We start from the raw sequence: 23895 nt of genomic DNA, 5'->3' as shown, positions 1-23895 counted from the left end.
TTGTCACTCATCAGCACTACAGTGACCATCACACTATCTCATAATGGGCAGCTATCAGCATTGTCCAAATTTCCAAGATGTTCATGTGCAGACAAAGGTTGTTCTCTGTCTACATACCAAAAGTGGAGAAACTTTCCCAATGTGTGCCTCATCCCTTCATGAAGTGTCTGAGAACAGAAACATCTCTGGAGGTGGGGAGTTCAAAGTAACTTCCACTAGGAGGCTCCCATTGTCCAGCCAGCCAGGGTAGGTCTTCCCTAACACTTGGCTCAGGAGCACAAAGTCCAAGGAAAGAGATGAACTAATGCTGCTTCACTTGCTATGATGAAAGTGAGCATTGGTGGAGGTCCCTGAGCACTGGTGGAGGTGCCTGAGAGGTATAAGCTTCTTGAAGGGTGACAGCTGAATGAAGACAATGTGCCAGAGCAGAGCTGGCTGCTTCTGTTGCAGCAAAAGTGGTGCTGTCACCTCCCTAAGCTTGCTGAAGCAACAGCCTTATTATCAAAAACTCTTATGCTGCTATGTCTATCATCATGCTCCATATATGCCGCCAGCTTGAATACAAGATCCAATTTACTCCCAGTTATCGTGACTCTTAGGTCACGACAAAAGGCAAGGTGGTGGCCCAAATTCTGGAGCAACTACACCTCTATGGTGCTGGGACAAGCCTTAAGCCGAGATAACGTTGTAAACACATCCTGCACAAGTGGGCTCAATTTGACACATGAGCACCTAAGGGGTTGTTGCCAGTGTGTAGCACAGGACTTTGAACTGGAATACAATACTTTTGCAGACAAAACAGAGGTATTTCCAGGAGGACTAAAGGATAAGACCTCTAAAAATGTACATCCTTAAGATTCACCAGAGCATTAAGTCCACTCTTTGATAGAATCCAATATGAAATAAGTAGTTTTCATCTCAATCAAGTCTGTAGCATAATGGAGAAAGGTCAATGACCAGTCCCAACTCTCACTGCTGTTTCAAGAAAGAAAGCCACAGTAACAGGCTGAAGACAAGTTGTCACTGACTTCTAGAAATTCTTTTGTAGCATCATTCTCACCTTTACTGACAGAGCCCGAGTTGAAAGTTCCTAGAGGGCAGGCCAGAAACAGATTCAGTGCCTGAGAGAGGGAAGTTCACTGACCCCTGAAAGCAGTCTGTAACAGTGCCAATGGATAAACTGTGCCTAACTACTTCCTTCTTCCCCTTGTCTCTCCCACTAGCCTGAGTTTGGGGGAGTGGGGAGGCACAGAGGCTAGGAAGACTCCTGGGCCTTTTGCAAAGAAGAAACCTAAGCCCCCTGTGACAATATCTAGAAGGTATGAGCCCTCCTGACACCATATCTAGAAGGTATGAGCCCTCCCAACACCAGACGCAAAAAGTGCTGCCACCCCAAAGGCTTAGGCACGGTACCCTTCAACAACCCAGAGGGGCTGGAGGAGACTGCTTGGTGGATCAAAGTGTCTGAGTTTCTGTACACCTTTTTTCCACTGCCACCTTAGCCTTATTTTTCAGAGAATGGAAAGAGGAACAGAAAGCCAATCTGTCCTTCTGAGCGAGACTATACTCAGCCAAAACTTGTAGGGAGACAAGTACAGACAAGAAAACATATCTTCTCAAAACAAAGTTTGCCCACATGTTACACTTTGGTCTGAGATTAGAGTCATCGCCTTTTCTCCTGACTCCAGCAACCTCCAGATTCTTCCCCTCATATGCAGAGAGTCCAGTGACAACAAAGTCAGCAAATATATTCAACCAAGGGGCAAAGAACAATGCTGCCAAAAGGATGCCACGGAGACTGACTCTATGGCTCCTGGCAATGAAACTGAGAAGGAAGGACCTTTGTTAAGTGTCTCTAGTGGGAGGTTGTCAGTCCACACACTAACATAACAACTTGAAGGGGAGTAGCCTATGTAACTTCTGGTATGCATCACTTCCTCTGCTAAGTCACCTGTAGGAAAAGTCACTTGCTTGACCTGCTAGACAGCAGGGCACCTTCTGATCCACAGATCAAACTGTTAATTTGATCCAACAACACAAAAAGTAGTCAGAACAGCTACCTCGCCCCTGAGTACACCAGCAAAGGGGTAGTGGTTGCTTTCCCGAGATCATTATGCTCACATATGAGCCAAAAGAATTCTTGAAAATTTCCAACCCTGGCTAAAACAATCTGAAGAAAAACCACCAAGTCCTTAGAGATTCCCCTAAACATGACTTGAATTTTCTCCTATAAGAGACGCTGATACTCCAGTTTGGCTTACTGAACATTCTCAGACTGCTGACACAAAATCTGACATAGCAATACCAATCACTGAAAAATGTGTTTTAACCAGTTACAATCATAGTCCACATTCCTTTAGACTTTCATATGATTGACCAGAACTAAATTAGTAGATGCTATGGAGATTGCTCATGTGTTCTATCATGCACATGACCACTGGGAGCTCTGGAAAAACTATGAAAAAGAGTGTCTGCATGATCACATGCACATGACTCACTATACCAATAACATAATATCATGACTTCTTTGGGACAAACATCCTCTAAGTGCACATGTACATAGAGAGGTGTGGACAAACCAGGCATCACCTGAGGGCTTGCATAGTCACAAGCATACAGACTGTCATGGCAACCAGCAGTATCATACAGCAGCGACCTATTGCATACGAAGCTTCTGCCTTAACACAATATTTCAGGATCATACATGCACTAAGCACGTAGGTATGGAAAAGTATGGAACGGGAAAGAGTCTGCAATAGGCCTTGTGTCTCATGAGGGAAAAGGGAAGATGCAGAAACCCAGTTTCAACCCTACCTATGGCAGATAACCCCTCAAGGAGGAGGAGGAGGATTGCCTGTGCTCAATACCACAGAGGTAGCTTCCCAGGCAAGATGGCTGTTAGAGGAGGATCTACAGCATAGAATTCCCTACCAGAAACAGCAATAAAAGACAGGTCATTCGGAATACCAAGGGACAAAAATGTCTGTCATCCTCCAACCAAAATGCCAATGAAGCACTGGTAGGCAGTGGAGAACCATGACCACATGCCACTGTCTCATCTGGGAAAGCTCAACACTCACACTTGGCTCGGCACTGTCAAAGTGCAGGCTGGCGACCTATGCTCACATGCAGGACCCTCTCATGAAACACAAAACAAAGGAGAAGGCAGGGAGAGAGAGGATAACTGGGAGGAAGGAGATGAAAATTTTTGGTGGTACTGAAGGCAGAGTAATCCCCTCTGAAGAAAACTGTCGAACATTTTGGCCTTCCTCCCCTACTGCAAAGAAGACCAGCCAGTGCACCCCATGCAGGACCTACCAATGCAGAACAACAAAACTGGTTATGCTAATACCAAGGACATAAAGCTGCCAAACATGTGCATATGTCCTTCACTCTTTTCACTGCTCATTTTCTTGTTCAAATACATGCTGAACTAAAAACAAACACCATACATACAATAAAAAATGATAAAAGTTTCAACCTGGCCAGTAAGAGTGGAGCAAGGCATCTTAACAAAACAAAAAGGGCTTGATAATAGAAATGAGTCGGGTGGTTGCTCCCTCACCCACCTACCATCAGCTAACTGCCTTGTTACTAAGTTTCAACAGACCACTCAAGCTCACACTGAGGAGTACTACATAAAAGCCAATGGTTTTCATTCCTACAGGTAAAATCACAAGTTAAAAGTAAATATCAGACAAATTTATCTCAAATGCAAATGAACTGTTTGTCTGGGAGAGAGAAGGGTTTCACTTTCTAAAACTTGTCTTACTTATGATGTAGCTGGTAATTGCTAACAGTCTGACTAAGATGAAAAACTGTCGACAGTGGTCCACGATAACCATCACTAATTGTAAGACCTTTTTGCCAGGGCATTACTCCACTTTTCACAACAATCTGAAAAGTAAAAAACTAATAAAACAAAATTTTAACAATCAAACTGGGCTTTCAATTTATTCAACACATTGATCATTTCTCTCAATACATCCAAATTAAGCAATTTTTTCATTAACCCACTGTCTCCCTTCCTTTCCCTTCACAGGAACAAACCACCCAAAACCTTTGAGCCATGTACCTGTTTACTACTTCTCTGCAATGTATTTCCATTCCTCAATCTTTTAATTCTCCATGATCCACTTACATATCGCAAACAAATCAACTCCACAGCTTCAACCTTTCCAGTTTCATTCATATCCAACTTCTACACTTCACCCCCATAAGCAACAGTTTGTACCTTCAACTTTGGCTTCCATACCATCTTTTTTTTCACACCCTTTGAACCGACCTTGCAACTTTCATTCCTTCATATATTCTGTGGTTTACCTCTACTCTCATCCAACCCCAAGCAAGTAAATTAAACTCTTTAATACTCACATATTCCAACAGACATATGCATGTATACATGTTATAATGTACTTATACTGTATAATCATACACATGTATGCAAATTATATGCTGTACATATACCTTATACAATTTTTTTTACAAAGGGACTGCAACATCCAGTGTGTATGGGGGTTCAATATACTGTCGGTGAGCAATCTGTAGATGCACAAAGCAGTTATTGCTGTGGAAGCTACTTGCACATTGTTCACAAAAGATTCAGCAGTTAAAAGTGTGAATGTAAAAGTAATCATAGCCTTTCCTTTTATTGGAAGTTACCTTACTGTAAAGGGAAACAGATTACCCCTTGAGTCATGCAGACCTCACATGCTATATACAGTAATCTCTCTACTACTGTACAGTATTCAGATTAGCATATCCAACGCTCTGCTGGACAATGGTAATTTCCAGATATGATGAAAAAACACACTGGATGTAAAGCAGCAATTTTGTAACCTTAACCCCTTACCTTGTCAATACTGCATACCTAAAAACACTAAATGTGCTTATACAAAACAACCAACACACTTTAAACTAAAACTGGATGATAAACCTGTCACTGCCTTTTTTTTCCCATATTTATAACAAGATATACATACACTCTATGCTTATACACAACATACAATACAGTAAGTACCGTACATGATACTGTATACTACTATACTGTATAGTAATTTTGCTAAACAAAGTTTGAACTTTTTCCCTATTTTGTGTCTTAATAATATAATAAAAAGCAAAATTTCTTCTCTCTTACCCACCACATAATACATTAGGTACTTTACATCTTCTTCTTCATTTTAACGTGCTTTTTTCCCATTTTTATATGGGGTAAGCACGATGCCTTCTTTTGAAGGACTTTGATTTGGCGGTGGGGTAGGACGTAGCCTCGATCGGCTGCCCTGCCTGACATCGCTTAGACCCCAGTAACGAATGTGTACATGTATTGTACCAAATCCCCAGCTCCCTTTCTCCCAGCAGCGAGGAGAACTGGGCGGTTATGTCGACAGTTCGAGACATTGAGGTGTCTGTTATGTTTTTAGAAGATGTTGGAGTGGCTTTGTTTATGCATGTATTAGTCTGTAACACCCATTTGCTTTCAGCAAACCTATCTGTTGATTACATACGTAATCCCGGGGTGTCTACATGGATAGCAAAGTGTCCACCTTCTCTGACCGGTCAGCTCCGGGGAATGAACCCTCACCATAGACCTCTATGAAGTCTGAGGTTGCTGCTCTACCAACCGAGCCATTGAGGCTCCACGTTAGGTACTTTACATACGGTACATTAATGTAAAACATGATAACATTTTGTCTCTTTCTGTCCCTATTTGGCTCTTAAAAATAGAATACAAAATAAAAACACACTTAAAAAGTAAAAAAAAAAACTTTACTACCTTGCTTACCAATGTGCAATGCCAAAACTATGTATAATGGCTGGGCTTTTAAATAACTTGCATGGAAGTTTACAAGTCCTCCTCCTCCTCCTTCCCCTCCTCTAACACCATTGTATCATCAAGGTCCTGTACCATGTCAAGGTCCTGAAGTGGTCAACTGGTCGGAAGGACGTTGAGGTGCCTAGAGGGTCCTCATCTTCGAGATGCAGAAGAGACATATTGAATTCTTGACACGTCAACAAAGGATTCCAAAGTGTTCACCTGCTTTTCCAAGCTGAACCACCAAGTTGCCAAAAAAGTGGATGGCAACCCTGTGCCTGAGTTGAAAGCCCATAACCGACAGTCCAAAACTAGAGAAAACTACTACCTTCATATGTGAAGGTGTGCTCCTGTACACCATTGTGTACCTTCATGCTCCCAAAATTCAATAGCAGGATTTCCTAACAACCACACTGCCTCCCATTTTTAAGCGAGAATAGGTTCCAGAACCTACCACGGAAATGCAAAAATCCTCTCTAAATATGATTATAACTGGGTTATAACTGCCAAATACCTTGTTCCCCTTACACTAAAATGCTTATAACTGACTATTTTAACATTTCACTGCTTAATTTGATAGTTCAAACAAAAATATACCTTAAATTATCATAATGAAAAACAATTCAATATTTCAAACAAAAATACATCCCAAAACACCCAAAGTAACCTTACATTACAGTACTCTCTAACTACTGTTGCTCTTAAGTAGGTTATATACACCCCTAAAACGCTTATAACTGACTATTTTAACAGTTCATCGCCAAACTCGACAGTTCAAACAAAAATATACCTCAAACTATCATCCCATAACACCCTAATATCATTCCAAAGTCATGTTGCAAAATTAAGTACCAGCCTACAACCATTGCTCTCGAGTATCCCCTATCATTCAGACAAGCACGTTTTCTTTGGCCTACGTAACTTTGCACATCGTAATGCACTGGCCATATATTTTACCTATAGTATTGATATTTTCCTGTGTTGTTAGATGATTTTGAAATGATATTTACTGTACTAGTATTTTCGTGATTATGTACAAATACAACTATGATAAAAAAAAATCTACTACAGTAAGTCCTTGGTTTACTTTGTTTTGCATAAATTTATTACAAAATTCTTCTGTTCTCTCTCTCTGTATAAATATACTTTAAATGAGAAAACATGGCAGAATATCTATAACACGTTATTTCACATACGGATTCCATTCACATATACTATACTGATCTAATCACCATAAAATATTTAAAATCCAAAATTTCATTCATAGGCAACTTAAAACATCCATGCTTCAGTAATACTGTGGCAATTTTTCTGTGACGACATATAAAATCTCTATCTCTCTCTCGTATACCAGTACTGTACAGTAATGTACAAATCCTTTAGTGAAAATAATATCAATTACTGTACCATAAACATAAAAACCATGAAAATAAACAAATCCAGCAAATTCACAACAGATAATGAGGTAGTGTTGCCATATTTTTGCTTTGTCTAATTTATTGTACCATACTTCATTAAAAGTTTAGTTGACTATGATTATCACACATACTTTAACGGTGCACTAGAGAATATCTTATCACTGTTGATGTTTCATCTCTAATCACTGTGAATAACTGGGTCTAACATTTTCAGTGTTGCGCCTGATGCTGAACCATATATTTCAATGACAGAAAACACTGTTGCTTTATACAGTAAAATAAGGGTATGTCTATCAGCTCCCTAAGCAGTGTTCCATAGTTTTTAATTAGATTTAATTAATGCTCTTTTACATTTAGATTTCACATATGTTATGCGGGCTTTCCAGTTCAAGTGAGTATCAAATACTAATCCCAAAAATTTTGCTGTTTGGTTATTTGGTATACTATGGTTTCTGATTTTTAAATCTATTTCTTCACCCTTTTTTCCACTTTTTATTTTTATAAAATGTTACTGCTTGAGTCTTTTGTATAGCAAATTTGAAGCCTACAGATGAGGCCTATTCACCTATTTTTATTACAGTTTTATTAATGATTCGCTCTGCATGTTTTAAGCGAGATGCTGAATAATATATGGCAAAATCATCCATATACAAGTTACTTTTCATTCCAATAGGTAGAGTATTACTGATGTCATTTATTGCTACAGTAAACAGTGTGCCACTAAGGACGCTTCCTTGTGGAACACCATTTTCAAGTGGAAATGTACTTGACACTACATCATTAATTCTCACTTGAAAAGTGTGTTTTGTCAAAAATTTTTGGATAAACCTGGATAAATGTCCACGGATGCTGTTTATATGTAACACTTTTAATGTTTTAATGTTGCATATCTCCATGTAGTAGCATATGCCTTTTCAGTGTCAAAAAAGACAGCTATAGTAATTTGTTTTCGTTCAAATCCTTTTCATATGTGGCCTTCTAAGTTAGACAGAGAATCCAATGTAGATCTGTTACATTGTGACCCGAATTGAGTGGGAGTCAAAATTTTATTTTTTCGAATGTGCCATGTTAGTCGAGCATTTACCATTTTCTCTAGTAATTTGCATAAACAACTTGTTAAAGAAATTGGTCTGTAATTGTTTACATTACTGGGATCCTTGCCAGGTTTGGGGATAGGAATAATTATAGCTTTACACCATTGACCAGGAAATAAACTTCGAAGTCATAAATGATTATAAAACTCTAATAAGTATGACTTTGCCAAAGGTGTAGATCATTTCAAAAGAAATATTGTCACCTCCAGGGCAGATTTATTGCTGTGCCACAGAGCAAATTCCAACTCTTCCATATTAAATTTTCTATTATAATATATATCATTTATGGTTTCAAAATTTATTGTTACTAATTCCATACTAATTTTCTTTGTTCCGTAATGTTCATCTAAATTTCTATGACTACTTACTTTTGCAAAGTTTTCTCCTATTACATTACTTTTTTCTTTTGGATCAAGTATTCTTTTCCCATCTTTTAGTATGGCATGCCTGGGTGGTTTAACATGGGTACCATTTATTTTCCTGAATTTTTTCCCATATTTTTTGTATGGGAGTGTTATTAGAGATATCTGAAATATATTTCATCCATGAAATGATTCTTCCTTGAATTACTTCTCTTTTAAACTTTGCAGTTATTTTGTTATATAGAGGTTTTAATATATCAATTTCTAATGATAGTGTAGTTAGTTTTTGTAAATTTTCTTCATATATCGGTAGTTTTATTTATTTTACAGAACTTTCTATTCAAATTATCTAATCGTCTTCCAATTTGGTGTTTTGTTTTTATCAATTGTTAGTTTTCAGACTACCATGGGACTTTGTGTTTTGCTGGATGAGATTTTGAATTTGGTATTGCTTTATCAGCAGCATTTTTAATGAAATCAACAAGAAATCTATTTGGTTCATTATGATCTTGATACTCAAATGGTGGGATATTCCTAGCGTGGAATTCATATAATTCCCAATCTGCTTTATAAATGTTATATATATTGAGGGACATGCTTGGCAGGATTATTTTGTAATAATGAAATTAACACTGGGAAATGATCACTGGTGTGCAAGTCATCAACTGTATTCCAATTCAATCTGTCTACCATGCTTGTTGTATACAGAGTTATGTCTACTGAAGAAAAAGTTCCACGTGTTTTTGAAAAATATGTGCTGATTTCGTTATAAAGCACATGTCGTTTGAATCTATGAATTCTTCTATTTTACTTCCTGCTCTATTTGAGTTTGTATAATTACAGTCCCATACTGGGCTGTGAGCATTAAAATCACCTACTATTAATGTAGGTTCTCTGGCACTGGTAAATAATTCTTCAAGTTTATCATTGTTGTAATTTTTATTAGGTTGGTTGTATAAATTATAAATTACATAATTACTGTTTTTTATTCGTATTCTAATACTTAATATTTACAGGTCAGTGAAGTTTACATGTACTTTGTCATAACATACTTTATGTAGATATATAGCAGTACCTAAATTTCCTTCTTCCTCTCTAAATGCAGATGCTAAGGTGTATCTACCTATTGTTGATATTGTTTTGTTGACACAATATCATTGGTTCATATTCTTTTAGTAATCTTTTTATTTCTCCCAGGTGTAAATGGTGTGTAGATCATTTACGTTCCATTGTATAATATTTAGTTAAGTTGAAGTCCTCCTGGGCCTCTGTAGGCTCATAGGGCAGGTGCTGATCTGTTTCTTAGGCCGACAGCCAGTGGGGGACAGGTCCCAATGCCTATGACACGTGGCCAGTGATGGGCTGCTGGGATGTTTGCAGTGGCACAATCCGAGCCATCAGTGAGCAGCGGAATTTGAACCCCGGCCCTCTTACAGCTATTGAAAATATTATGTCATAGCAGTCGAGTTTTACTTTCTATTTTTTGGTATTATCAACTTGGATTTTTCATAATAATTTACTCACGACATTCATTTGTTTTTCTTTATAATATACTAAGTAGTCAATGCACATGAAATCCTCTTCATGGGTACTCAAATCTGTGGTTTCTTTTTTTGCTTTATTTCATAAAATTTCTTATGATGTTTGTTAAGCCATCTTTCATTATGTTTTTGCTATTACTGCACAATTCAACAAAACACCTGTTACATCCAAATGTGTTACCTTGTATATTTCATGTTTCATTTGTTCTTGTACCATTTGCTGGAGATGGAGTAATCCCTTCTCCCTTGACATAATCTATGGTTGGGTTCTCTTCAACTTCTTCACTATTTTGGACATCTGCTTCCATGGGTTTTACTATTATTTTAGGAGATAAAGGTATATTCTTAGCTTGTTTTTGTTTTTGTTCTTTCTTCATATCCTTTGTCTTGGGTTTAACCGCAGTTTCTCTATTAATAGTTCAACGGTCTCTTTTTATCTTTAATTTCTGGTCCATCACAAGTTTCCCCTGCTACTTTTGTAGTAGTATCTTCTTGTACTATTTGCATTAATACTTCATATGAATTTGATAAAATGTTATCCATATCATTTGTACCTCTTCTTTATTTATTGCCAATTTAGTTTTTGTTTGTAAGGCATTTTCTTCTTGGGATTTTTTTGTTTCTGTGTTCCATTACTTCCATCTGTGAGCATTTGTTTCACTACCGGTTTTTGTTACTGAAGAACATTATGTTTCTTATACGAATCTTGAATTCCTCTCACTTTCAGTTCCAATTTAGCTTCCTTTACAGACATTCCAGTCCTTTCTTGTAAGATTTTTAATTCTGTATTGTACATAAAAACATGCATTCTTTGGACCTTGGGTGATGATTTTGCACACAGTTTACACACTTTGGCCTACAGTAAACCTACAGTATTTGTGTTCTCATGTTTCACAGACTCACTGATTCGCCGATTTCTCAATGGAACATACACTGTGTATACATTATTCACGGAAAATTCACCCATTAGTGGTATTTTTCAATTAGAAATATTCACTACAATTAAATTTAGATTATCAATACTTTTCATGGACAAATAGTCTTCAGATTGGTTTTTTGTTGTGGCTTCTATAAGCCATGTCCTTTCTTTTATTTGTCTGAATGACATTTCTGTTGTTGGATATCTTTTTTAATAAGTAGTTTTCCAACTTCAAAGCTGAAATTTGTTGTCATCCTGTTTCCATGGTCAGAAACCTTGGCCAACTTCCACTACCAATGAGGGAGTCAAAGTGATTTAAGGTTGGGTAACGTTGATATTTAGTCATTTTGAGTGTTTTATATGATATTAAAGTTTTAATACCACCCTGATTTTGATTATTTGGATTATTCAGAGAATTGTCCATTTCCATGCCAGATTTGTTCTGCACTGGAGCAGCGGTCGTCAACTGTGCCAGAATGGTACCATCAAAGGGCTCAGGGGTACTCGAATCCCTATAATGACTTGTCCTCAAGATTGGAGAAAAAGAAAATGTAAACCTGTAGACCTTAAAAAGGATATCATCAGCCTTTTGTGGAGCTTATTCTTCCAGCAATGGCACAAGTGAGAACCAACTCCCAAATGTCTGCGTCCCTACCCTACCCCACAGGGGATAGCACAAGATTAGAGTGACCCAAGTGTAAGCCAAACCCCACTTGCTAGGACTGAGAGTATTACAAGAATACAATCATCCCTATCCTAATCATATTATGGGCAAACCAGATAGAATGCCGAGAGTCCTATCCCCAGAACCAAAACCCCCTGGAATCCATGGTCCAGCCCTAGAGAACAGTTCCATTTTTTTAGCTATCTATCTGATATCTCTCAGGTCCGAACATTCTCAGGTAGTTGATGGTCCTACCACAATTCCCACTATTTAGCTTTGGATAGAGACCCAATCCCAACTATGATATCTTTACCTATTTATCAGGTCCAGTAAATTTTACAAAAAGTGGAAAATTCCACAAAGTTAATTCCACAGAAATATATAATAATAAATGAGACTGTTGGACTCAAACCATGGAACAAATTCTTAGGGTTCATGAGCTCCCTCAACACGTCAAGGTGGTCCCACATCGAGGGGGATTATACTTTACATGCACTTTGCATCTTCTGGCAAGCATCTTTGATTTTCAAGTCATATCTGCCACTTATACAATGTCAAGATTTGCAATAAAATTTAGTCTTCATTAATTAAAAAAACACATGTGGAATTTGGCCATGTTATACTAGAAGAGCAAAACTGAGAGATTTTAATTTTCAATAAAAATTTCCTAGATAATATTTATATATTTCATCTGCAACATAAGGGCTCCTCATAAGAAAAAGCATTTTCTTACATAATTCAATCACACTTACCTGCTGTATATAAGCACGAGGAGGCCCTTGGTACCATAAGGGTGTTGGGGTAGGAGACGGATCAAGTCGTATGCCTCCCTCTGGAGCAGGTGGGGGAACACTGTAGTTTTTCAAGGATGTGACATATTCTTGTGGAAGATAACCAGGAAGAATGGGCAGGTGCCAGAGGGGTGCACTAGTTCAAATTAAAAGTAATCAGTGATAAATATATAGACAAATCCTTCCATTATTATAAATTGTAAATAAGTCTAAACTTTTTTCACATCTAAACTCAATCCTAATCACTTCAGGTCAGTACATGGTAATTATATGTCACTTTTTAATAAGACTTCTCCACACAAACCCATTTCTTTACTGTAACTTTTCTGAGGTAGCAATCATATCTCCACAAACATCACAGAGGGATGAAAACTGATCACTGTCTATTTTGTCCAATCCACATGCTACCCAAAGGGTCTTGACAGCAAAACCATGGGTGGCATTCCTACTAGCATGTGGAAGCACAAAGGTCACAAGGTAAAAGATAATTTTTCCTTGTTAAATGATGTAGTAACGGATAACCCCAGATATCTATCCAGAGGCAAAAGGATGCATTATGAGGATGAGAGGGTAATGAATATACTCCACTCCCCTTCTTCAAGCTAAGACAATACCTGGGAACGCGCAACAGGCTCGACTGGGGGGGCAGCTACCTGTAGGCTAACCCCACTGGCCTCTCTTGGACTTCCAGTATGTCTTTTCTCAGGTTCAGGGGAGCAGGACAGGGACCTTCATCTAGGAGAACCGGCAGCCGGGATGAATAGCCACATCCTCCACTTGCACAACACTGTCACCTGTCAAGACACCTTTCCAGTGGCTGTCTGCCAATACCTGGGAATGCGCAACAGGCTCGACTGAGGGGGCAGCAACCTGTGGGCCAACCCCACTGGCCTTCCTTGGACTTCCAGTATGTCTTCTCCTAGGTTTAGGGGAGCAGAACAGTGACCTTCATCTATGAGAACTAGCGGGGAGAGGAGCCACCTCCTCCATTTCACTGTATTCACTACTAGGTTAAATTTCTTGTCAAACCTAGACTTGAGACCAGCAATGGCAAGGGTCGGAAGCAAGGGAGCTAGGTGCGGGAGTAAGTGGATTAAAAGTAGCAGGGCTAGCAGCAGGAGAAAAAGTGGGAAGGGGGGAAGAAGGAAAAGCAGGGTTGTCTTCTAACCTAGGCTTAGGTATAAATTCTAGGCTAAGTGAAGCATGTTTCTTGGCTCTAGAGGCCACATTCTTCTTCCAATCCCTTTCTAACTTGTCTAGGTGAGATTTAAGTACCTTCCACTTATGTTCATCTGGTGCCGAGTGCTTGAGAGTTGGTGCTGGGTGCTTGGGATTAGGCGCCGGATGCTCGGGTCAATTATTACATTTAGCACAAGTTCTCTCCCTACTACATTACTGCCCACTACACTTACTGCAAATTGTATGAGTCATATGAAGATTTGATCAATCTGGTTTTGCAACCTTCACTACAGCAGCGAAAACTTGATGAACTTGAATCACACATAATAATAACAAAAACTAGAAAACGATCCTGAAAGCTACCAAAGCTTGAAGGCTACTCGAAATAAGCAATAATACTTCACCGAAATCCAGTTACTCAACTGAAAACCAATGAAAAAGCTGCTGCAAACACCCGATGTTTACTCGAGAGCCGGCAGAAACAGAATGAGGTTATCTGCCAAGTCGTTTCCAGTGCTCCCGTTAGTGGGCAGGGACTGTCCCCTACACCAAAGAATTGAAGTGCTACCGCGATTTTTAACAAAAAAAAAACTGCCGCGTGAGTTACAAACTGTAGCTATGTAATTACTTGGTAAGTTACTTACATAAAAATGACATTTTCATGATATAATAAAGTTTTATATATATTTATCAAGTAATTAGATAGGTACTAGCTTTCTATATGGCAGTCTAAGAATTCAAATTTTGCGGTGGCACTGCTGTCATTCGTGAAGTGACAAGGTCCTGCCCACTTTCGGGACTGATAGGTACAACTCAGCAAAGAGCTTCCATTCGTTTTACCCGATGTCCATATGAGGGAAGGTGGGTGGGCTCCAGTTATGTAATTACTTGGTATGATATATAAAACTTTATTTTACCAAGTAATTACATAGCTGATTCCATATCGAATGGAGAAGGGAACATGGACATATTCTACTCCACAACATTAAGAGAGTAATGGCTATGAAATAGAAAAGGTTGCTAGCATCAGAATAATGCTTGTTGTTCCTTACCTGGTAAGAGAGCTCCTGCAGACTGGTACTGCCTCTGGGAGGTGCTCATCTTAACCTGTGGAGGATGTGGCAATATGGTCAAGGATCACCCCCACTTCAGTGGGTATTTTGCAGCCTACTGGTCAAGGATCATCTCCACTTCAGTGGGTATTTTGCAGCCATGGTAGTTCACTGATGGTTGACAAAGATTAAAAAAGGGTGCCCTTGCCCTGGGTGGAGACCAGAGTAAAAAAAAACAACGCCATCACCTACACTAGAATAAAAAACCTCCACCCCAACCATTAAAAACTGATGGGTACTCCAGGTACAATGTGCCCCCAGACCTTGAACTCAACATCTTACAACAAGGCGAGAGGGTCGTAGAGGACAGAGAGTCCCCTATGCTTCCTCTCCCAACACCATGCCTGGTCCTAACATGCTGCAGTTTTCGAAAACAGTTTCAGCGTCCTTGAGATAATGTGACGCGAAAATAGACTTGGACCTCCAAAAAGCTGATTGCAGGATAGACGATGAAGACAAATTATGGCGAAAGGCAAGAGACGTGGCGACGGCTCGAACCTCATGAGCCTTTACTCTAAGGGAAGGAAAGACATCATCCTGTACCTGAGAATGAGCTTCCAAAATGAGGCTCCTTAAGAACAAAAGGGCATTCTTTGACAGGGGTCGAAATGGGTTTCTCACAAAACACCTGAGATTATTTGAGGGCCCTCTAATTTTCTCTGTCCTATGGAGGTAGTATCTAAATGATTTCACAGGGCAAAGCAATCTCTTCCCCACCCCTGCTCCAAGAATGTCCATTAAATTCTTAATGGCAAACGTGCAAGGCCAGGGATTGGAGACATTCTCGTTCTTGGCAAGGAAACCAAGAGAAAGGGAGCAGATAGCGTCCCCTTGAGAAAACCCAACTATTTTGTCAAAAGCACGCAGTTTGCTAAAAGTCTTTTTCATGAGGTTCTTGAGCGAAACTGAGCTGAGTGGTTCGAAGGTAGAACCAGTAAGCCATTTCAAAACCATGTCTAAACTCCAAGACACTGCACCGGGCTTCTCATGCTTGGAGGTTTCAAAAGATCTAATGAGGTCGCTAAGGTCCTGATTAAAGGACAGGTCCAAGCCTCTATGCTTAAATACTGAGCCAAGCACTGACCAGTATCCTTTGAAGTATCCTTTGATTGTAGAGGGCGACAGCTTTCTGGAAGTCCTCAAAAAGAGTAAAAAATCTGCTATTAGGCTCACAGCCATCAGAAGAAGAGATTCTATTGCTCTTGCACCATCTTTGAAAATGGTCCACTTAGACTGATAGAGCCTGCTAGAAGAAGCTCTCCTGCATCTAGCAATAGCCTCTGCAGCTTGTCATGAAAAACCTTTCCCTCTGACGAGGCTCCTGACAGTCTGAATCCTGTCAGGGCCAGAGCAGGCGTAAAAGATAATGGTTTGTACTCCCATAGGAACAATATTATTTTGCTTCATTAAAATGAACCACGTTATTCCCTTACCACAGAAAGAGAAAAGAGGTTACCGCTAATAATATCACTTTTTTAGGATGTGTTGCAACATACAAGCCATAGCGATAGTAGCACTGGGCTACCATTTCTGGGATAGTGCATCCTGGTCCTCCACCAGTACCTTCACCTCCCTCAGCCATCTCAAATTATCTTCATACTGCAAATAAAAGAATATGTTATAAAATGTAGTTACAAGACTTTTAAATGACTATACGTACAGAGTATACATAGGGAAAATATTTAATGCACCATTTCTAAGACCACTAGCAATTTAGTATATAATGACTCCTAAACTGAAGAGCAAATGAAAATTAATGTTGAAATAATTTAAAACAGAACACTCCTATAAAAGTGGACCAATCTCAAATTCTACATAAAATTACTTAGTGGATGAGACAATGAAGTCTTTGCAACTTGGAAAAAAGTTAATGCAAACTGGCTACTAACTGGGGATTCAACTAAATACTTTATCATAACTGCTCTTGGAAGAGGATAAAAGATAAGAAAGTGAAACAAAATGATGACAAAGAACTCACTCATCTTAGCAGAAAGTGAAACAAAATGATGACAAAGAACTCACTCATCTTAGTATTTTCAGCAAAAGTTGAATGAAAACCACTGTTCTGACTGAAGGTGGGTGTATGTATGTTTGCATTTCCATGTTTAAGTAGCACTGTATGGGGTCAATATTTAGGTAGAACCCAAACCGTTGCCACCAACACAAAAAAATTTTTACCTGGAAGTATCTGGCATTGATTCTAGAAATGCCATCTAACCACTCAATCTTGTGATCAAAATGACTTTCACCCACAAGCCCACAATTTCAGCCCACAACTGCCAAGTTATCCATTCCCAACCATTTCATATCCTTATGCCTGGATCTCAACTGAATCCCACTGCACTCAAGTTTTTTCAATTGACATGTGATTTTTATACAGTATTATTATTTTTGTTTTAAAAAATTACATTTTTATAATAAAATTAAGTTTTATATATATATATACTTACCAAGTAATTACTTAGCTAACGATTATGCTCACACAACATTCTAAATTCAAAATTCGCAGTAGCACGTCGGTTGCAAAGTGGGTGTGACAGGCCCCACCCACTGCGACGGGAGCAAGGAAGTGACAGAAGCCTGCGGTGTCATTCTTTTTATTGCCGCAAAGTCCATGAACAAAAGAAACAGAGGGGAGGGAGGGACAGCTCTGAATCAGTAATTACTTGGTAAGTATATATAAAACTTAGTTTCATTATAAAAATGTCATTTTTACATAAGTAATTTACCAAGTAATTACTTAGCTGAATCCCACATTGCAAGGGGGGTGGGATGAATGAACTTCTCTAATTCAACACATTAGGTGTGGTAAAAACTTGAACTACAAAAAGGTGGCTAACACTGAAACAAAGCTTGTTGCTTCCTTACCTGGTAAGAGAGCTACAGCAGATGAATGCTGCCTCTGGTTGGTGCTCATCTTAACCTGTAGTGGTGCAGCAGTGAGCCGAAAGTCGCCTCTACATCAGTGGGAGTCTTGCAACGGAGGATATGCCTGATTGCTGACAAGACGTACTGCAGGAAAAAAGTTGCCCTTGCCCTGGGTGCAGTACCAGAACAAGAAACCAGAGAACCCCTGTCACCAACCCTGACACAACATAAAACCACTACCCATCCAACAAACTGGTGGGCACTCCAGGTACAAAGTACCCCCAGTCTCCCCAAAAACTCAACATCCTTATAACAAGGCAAAGAGACAGAAGAGAGACAGGATCTCTCCAATGCTTCTTCCCCCATACCATGCCAGCCACTGCCAAAGGTCTGAGGGTACTGCAGTTTTCAAATACTGTTTCCACTTCTTTTAAATAATGAGACACGAAGATCGACTTGCACCTCCAAAAGGTCGACTGAAGAATAGATGAGAGGGATAAATTATGTCTGAAGGCGAGAGAGGTGGCTACTGCTCTGACTTCATGAGTTTTGACTTTGATCAACGGAAAAGTGTCTTCCTGATTCCGGGAATGTGCTTCGGAGATCAGGTCTCTAATAAAGAACGATAAGGCATTCTTAGAAAGTGGGCGAGAAGGATTCTTGATAGAACACCAGAGGTTACAAGAAGGTCCTCTGATTTTCTTGGTCCTATGCAGATAGTACCTCAGTGATCTGACTGGGCAAAGAACCCACTCCTCTTCGTCTGGGCCCAGAATATCCATTAAATTCTTGATATGGAATGAGTGAGGCCAGGGCTTAGAAGGATCCTCATTCTTAGCCAAGAAACCCAAGATGAAAGAGCAAACTGCATCCCCTTAGGAGAAGCCAATCCTCTTGTCAATCACATGTAGCTCACTTACGCGTTTAGCTGTAGCCAGGGCTACTAGAAAGAGGGTCTTCCGCAAAAGGTTCTTGAGAGAGAGGCGAAACAAACAGGCTCGAAAGGAGGGCCCGAAAGCCACTTAAGGACTACATCCAAGTTCCAAGACATTAAGTCAGACTTCTCCTACTTGGACGTATCAAATGACTTAAGATCATTAAGATTCTGATTAGATGAAAGAGCCAAACCTTTGTGCATGAAAACTGAGGAAAGCATCACTCAGTATCCTTTCAATGGTGGGTGAGGATAGACTCTTAGAAGTCTTCAGGTAAAGGAGAAAATCAGCATTCTGAGCTAAAGACGTCTCGGAACACGAAATGTGATGTCTGAGGCACCATCGACAGAACACTGTCCAATCTGACTGGTAGATGTTGCAAGTAGACTGTCATCTGCACATTGCAATAGCTTCCGCAGCTGCTCTTGAAAAATCTTTCGCTCTGACGAGTTTCCTGACAGTCTGAAGCCTGTCAGAGCAAGAGTGGATAAACCTTGGTGATACCTCCTTAAGTGTAGCTGTCTGAGTAGCCACAGTCTTTAGGGAAGCAGCCTTGGGAAGTCTACCAGAAGATGAAGAAGGTCCGGGAACCATTCCTTCGTGGGCCAGAACGGTGCCACGAGTGTCACTGAGACGTTGCAGTGAGACACGAATTTCTTGAATACTTCCCTGACCAAGCTGAAGGGAGGGAAGGCACAAAGGTCCAGACCTGACCAATCTAGAAGCATGGCGTCTGTTGCCCAAGCCAGGGGATCCGGGGCTGGAGAGCAGAAGTGAGGAAGACGATTGTTTCTTGAGGTGGCAAACAAGTCTATGGGGGGGTTTGCCCCACAATCCAAAGGACACAAATCCTGTGGTCCAGGGTCCATTCGGTAGGAAGGACCTGCTTGTGACGGATCAGCTCGTTCACCAGGACATTTAATTTTCCCCGGATGAAGCGAGTGACCAGCGTCACTTGATTCTGGTGTGCCCAAAGAAGGTCCTTTGCAGTTTGGCAGAGGGAGAAGGAACGAGTGACCCCATTTCTTGATATACAACAGTGCCGTGGTGTTGTCCGCATGAACAACCACTGTCTTGTTGCGGATCAACGAAAAGAAATGTAGGAGGCCTAGATGAACAGCCTTCAGCTCTTTTACATTGATGTGAAGGGAAGTCTCTGAGGACGAGGTCCCAGAAACCTCTTGATCCCCTAGAAGAGCTCCCCAGCCCAGATCTGAAGCTTATGTCCTGTTCACCTCAGGTGCCAAAAGACCAGTCAAAGCAGGAGGTTTCATCGTTGCTTAAGCCATGGAAGTTACTAGAACATCTCCCACAGGAAGTACTACCACTTTGAGAGGGTCAGCTTCCTTAGCAGACTAAGAAACAGCAGAAGGAACAGGAGAATCCTCTTTCTTAGCTGAGGCTAAGTGACTGAGGATTGCTGTGAAAGAAAGTCCACATCCTGAGCTGATACTTGATTGACGACAACATTCCTGGAACAGCAGCAGAAGTATCAGTAGGGGTAAGCGGTTGTGAGTAGGGCACACAAGTCGGGATCCTGCTAGGGAAGACACTGACCCAGGTACCTGACTTGTCATCTGAGGAATCATATGACAGGAACCAGCATTATCCTAAATACCTCCCTGGACCAATGAGGAAGCACACATTAGCTGGGGGAGAGGTACACAATACAGACAGAAGGTGAGGGGATAGGTATAGGAAGGGATGGAAGAAAAGAACTAGAAGGATTCGGCAGTGTCACCAGGGAAGTATTTCCCCAACCCACCCAAGGATGAAGCAAATGGTTCCTATCCTTCTTCCTAATATGTCACTCCCACTGCAAGGAAGACCTCTTAATGCACCCCTTACAGAATTGACCTGTCAGGCTTGAAACTCCATTTGCTAGCACACAAGCCAAACAAGAGGGATGTACCAAATTTTTAACATTTGCTGATATACAGAAGAGAATTTGGGGCAGTTCCCTTTACTAAGAAGCAGGAAGACTCAAGGTCCCTAGCAAGCTCAGGAACTCCTGTATCATCCCTACCTACTGCAAACATTCCACCCTTTGGTGAGCAAACACCACTGCCGGCCCTTGATGAGAGGATGGGCTTACTTTTGACACTGGAACAGGACCACTCATAAAAGGACTTCTAAGTCCTCCTCCTCTTCTTCCTAAGAGAATAAGATGGGAAAGAAGATATGGAGTAAGAGCTCAACGACGAAGGGAAGGAGATGAGCTTCCCCACTTTACTCCATCCAAGAGGCATTACTCTTCTCAACCATAGCAGAACTGATTGAGGCAATGAAGGAATATGACCTGTTTTTAATAACAAAGGGTACCTTCTATAGTTAGGGCAATTTCTGCAGGAGGCTCAATGGAGCTGAGGTTCTTAGTGGGGCTGGAAATATCAGCAGCAGCAACAGAGGAACTCTTTGCTGTAGCTAAGTGGTCCAGGAATGACGCAAAAGTTGGCTTTCCAGGTACTGAGAGAAGGCCAATCTTTTGCAGGTACTAAGTTCTTCATTGGCTGGGTGGGTAGAGCTCTTCGCTAGCATGCTGTTGGTCCAGCGTTCGACTCCCCGACCAGCCAATGAAGAATTAGGGGAATTTATTTCTGGTGATAGAAATTCATTTCTCGTCATAATGTGGTTCGGATTCCACAATAAGCTGTAGGTCCCGTTGCTAGGTAACCAGTTGGTTCTTAGCCACGTAAAATAAATCTAATCCTTCGGGCCAGGCCTAGGAGGCTGTTAATCAGGTCAGTGGTCTGGTTAAACTGAGGTATACTTAACTTTTTTCTGCAGGTACTTCAAACAAATGAGCAGCTGACAAAGTAGAGGTAGGAGGTGGCATACCACAGGCATGTGTTGGAGTCTTTCCTGAAGAGCCCAGCACACACACACACTCAGCTCATCACTAGAGGGCAAGACATGCTGCTTGCTTTGTGACCCTTCACACAAGTATCCTCTCTTGGACTGGGAAGAATGGACAGAGAAGAATGAGCTGAAAGGTCAGGGAGAGAGCTGGGACAGTCTGGGAGGAAACAGCTCAAAGGATTTAGCAGTGTTACAGGCAACACAAACCAAGTACAAACTTGTTCTCATCTTCACTGCTCATTCTTTCTAGGGAATGAATTCTCAAGCACCATCATTCTATCTGGAGCCACAATAAGCACAATCCACATACAAGCCAGAGCTATTAATCATTCAAACAAGAAATAATAAATGAAAATCTTGAACAAGAGCCACGATGCATGATACTCAGTATGCCTGCAAAGCAAAGAAGTTTCCTACTCATCAAGTGAGTGGGCACCCACTACCCCATCCCTCGAATGTCAAGTCAACTAACTTGTCATCTAGTGACAATGACTGGACCAACTTTCAGCAGAGTTATCCCATCCCAACTAAAATATGAAGGTTTGTATTCTGCTACGAAGAAAATTATATAAAAAATAACTCGTTCAGCGTGTCCTAAAATGTAAAAAATTAGTCATACCTAATCAAACACAGTTGGAGATTTCGTTAAACTTACTGTAACAAAAAATTTTTCCAAGTCTGTCATAGGTGTGAATGGCAGCTATAGAACAGTCCTTAGTACTTTCCATCCATATTTGGTGGCTCATTGATTCAAGAGGATAAGTGTAGACTTTAAAAAAGAAATCACATGCATACAATTACTGACAGGCAAATTCAATCTCTACCAACAAATGTAAATTTTGACTTTTGCCACAATGATAAGCTGTACTCTGGTGCCATAACTAAATATTTCCATTTTGTGGCGAAGAATCTAGCACAATAATGACCCTCAGTCAGAGCATGTGTTATTTTTTATATAACTGAAAATGAATCTCCACATATCTATAAAAAATGGCTTGCATAGTGATTACTGTGAACATGTAGTGTATGCAATGCAGGATACATGCTGTACTATTATAAAGCAGATATTAGAATCAGATGTGTTTTGATTTCAATGACTGAATAAGGTAAGAAAACTAATTAGTTTTTCACATGATACCTTCTGGTAAGAGTAGTTTTCATTGTTCATGATGGGTCACATTCTACAGAATGTGGAGTGGAGACCCTTTTGTTAGATTATGGGCCAACTACAAGAATGGGGACGGAGAACCTTTGCTAAGGCCCATCTACTACGGTACAAGGATGGCAACCAATGCTAGGTACACTTGTTCATACTTAATAAGGGTTGGTCAGGTTGGGCTCTTGTTGTTAAGATGATTTCGTGCTGACAGAGTTGGAATCCAAGTCAGATGTGTGTGTCTGAACAGTCTTGAGTCTATTTCTACAACAGTGAGGTAGAGTGCATTCCAACTTGTACCCTAGACCAGCAAAACAATTGTTGTATTAAGAAGAAACAGAAAAATGATCATCATATATAATCAATCTTCATTTTAAAGGCTGATACAGAAACAGCAGTATAAACAAGGATCTGCAATTCCTATAGATGGCCTACATCAACCATGTGTAATAAATGCTTTTTGCTACATTTTGTTACTTACAGAGCCCAGCTGAAAAACCAAAAACTTATAGCAGCTGTGTTTGCTCCACTGTTTCTGTAGACGAAGCTTAGGTCATTTGCCTGCATACCCAATCAGCAACATTCTTCCAAAAAAGATTAATATTGAAATTGATTAATTGTGGTCCAGTCTTTGTCTGAGTGCTCTGAACCAGTCCTGGTCATTTCAGTCGTAACATCCAAAACAATGTAAGACGTTGTGTTTATGGTGGATATCATCATTATCTCATGTTTTATGTACATCCCCAAGGGGGTGGTACTATACACAGTGCCCATTTTGCATGTAAACATGTTTACGGCCTAAATGACTTACAGCAGAAACGACCCGAACTCCTATGAACTAACATTAGCAGTATGGTCAGACATGCAAGCGTAGAAAATCTACCTCATTTCCCAATACTTTTTTGTGCCAGAGTCTTCCTAAAGAATCCCCAAAAGCACTCTATCAGTGCTGGACTTCAAAGGGGGAGGGGCATGTTAGCCAAAGAATATTAGGAGCTAGTCAAGAACGACAAGTACAGGTTCCGCTGCCGAAAAAACATAACATTTCCTATAATGCCATGTCCTGACCTAACCAGGCCTTATCTTCCTAACCTGACTTGCGGTGCTATGTCCTAACCTGGCCAGGGAGGCTTTACCCCCCCCATAGATCCCCCAAAATAACACTGAACATTGGAAACATAG

General features: G+C 40.3%; 1 protein-coding gene across 1 annotated transcript in view; it reads right to left on the bottom strand.

The window, feature by feature from the left end:
* SCAP (SREBP cleavage activating protein) overlaps positions 1–23895 on the bottom strand; it is a 100161-nt gene that overhangs the window by 75255 nt on the left and 1011 nt on the right. The window contains 3 exon segments of the mRNA XM_067098833.1: positions 3773–3897; positions 12566–12740; positions 16329–16494. Of these exon segments, the coding sequence (XP_066954934.1) occupies positions 3773–3897; positions 12566–12740; positions 16329–16477 (449 nt within the window). The 5' untranslated portion in view covers positions 16478–16494.

Source organism: Macrobrachium rosenbergii, chromosome 55, assembly GCF_040412425.1.
Source record: "Macrobrachium rosenbergii isolate ZJJX-2024 chromosome 55, ASM4041242v1, whole genome shotgun sequence".
Lineage (NCBI taxonomy): Eukaryota > Metazoa > Arthropoda > Malacostraca > Decapoda > Palaemonidae > Macrobrachium > Macrobrachium rosenbergii.
This window is presented reverse-complemented; position numbering and strand designations above follow the sequence as displayed.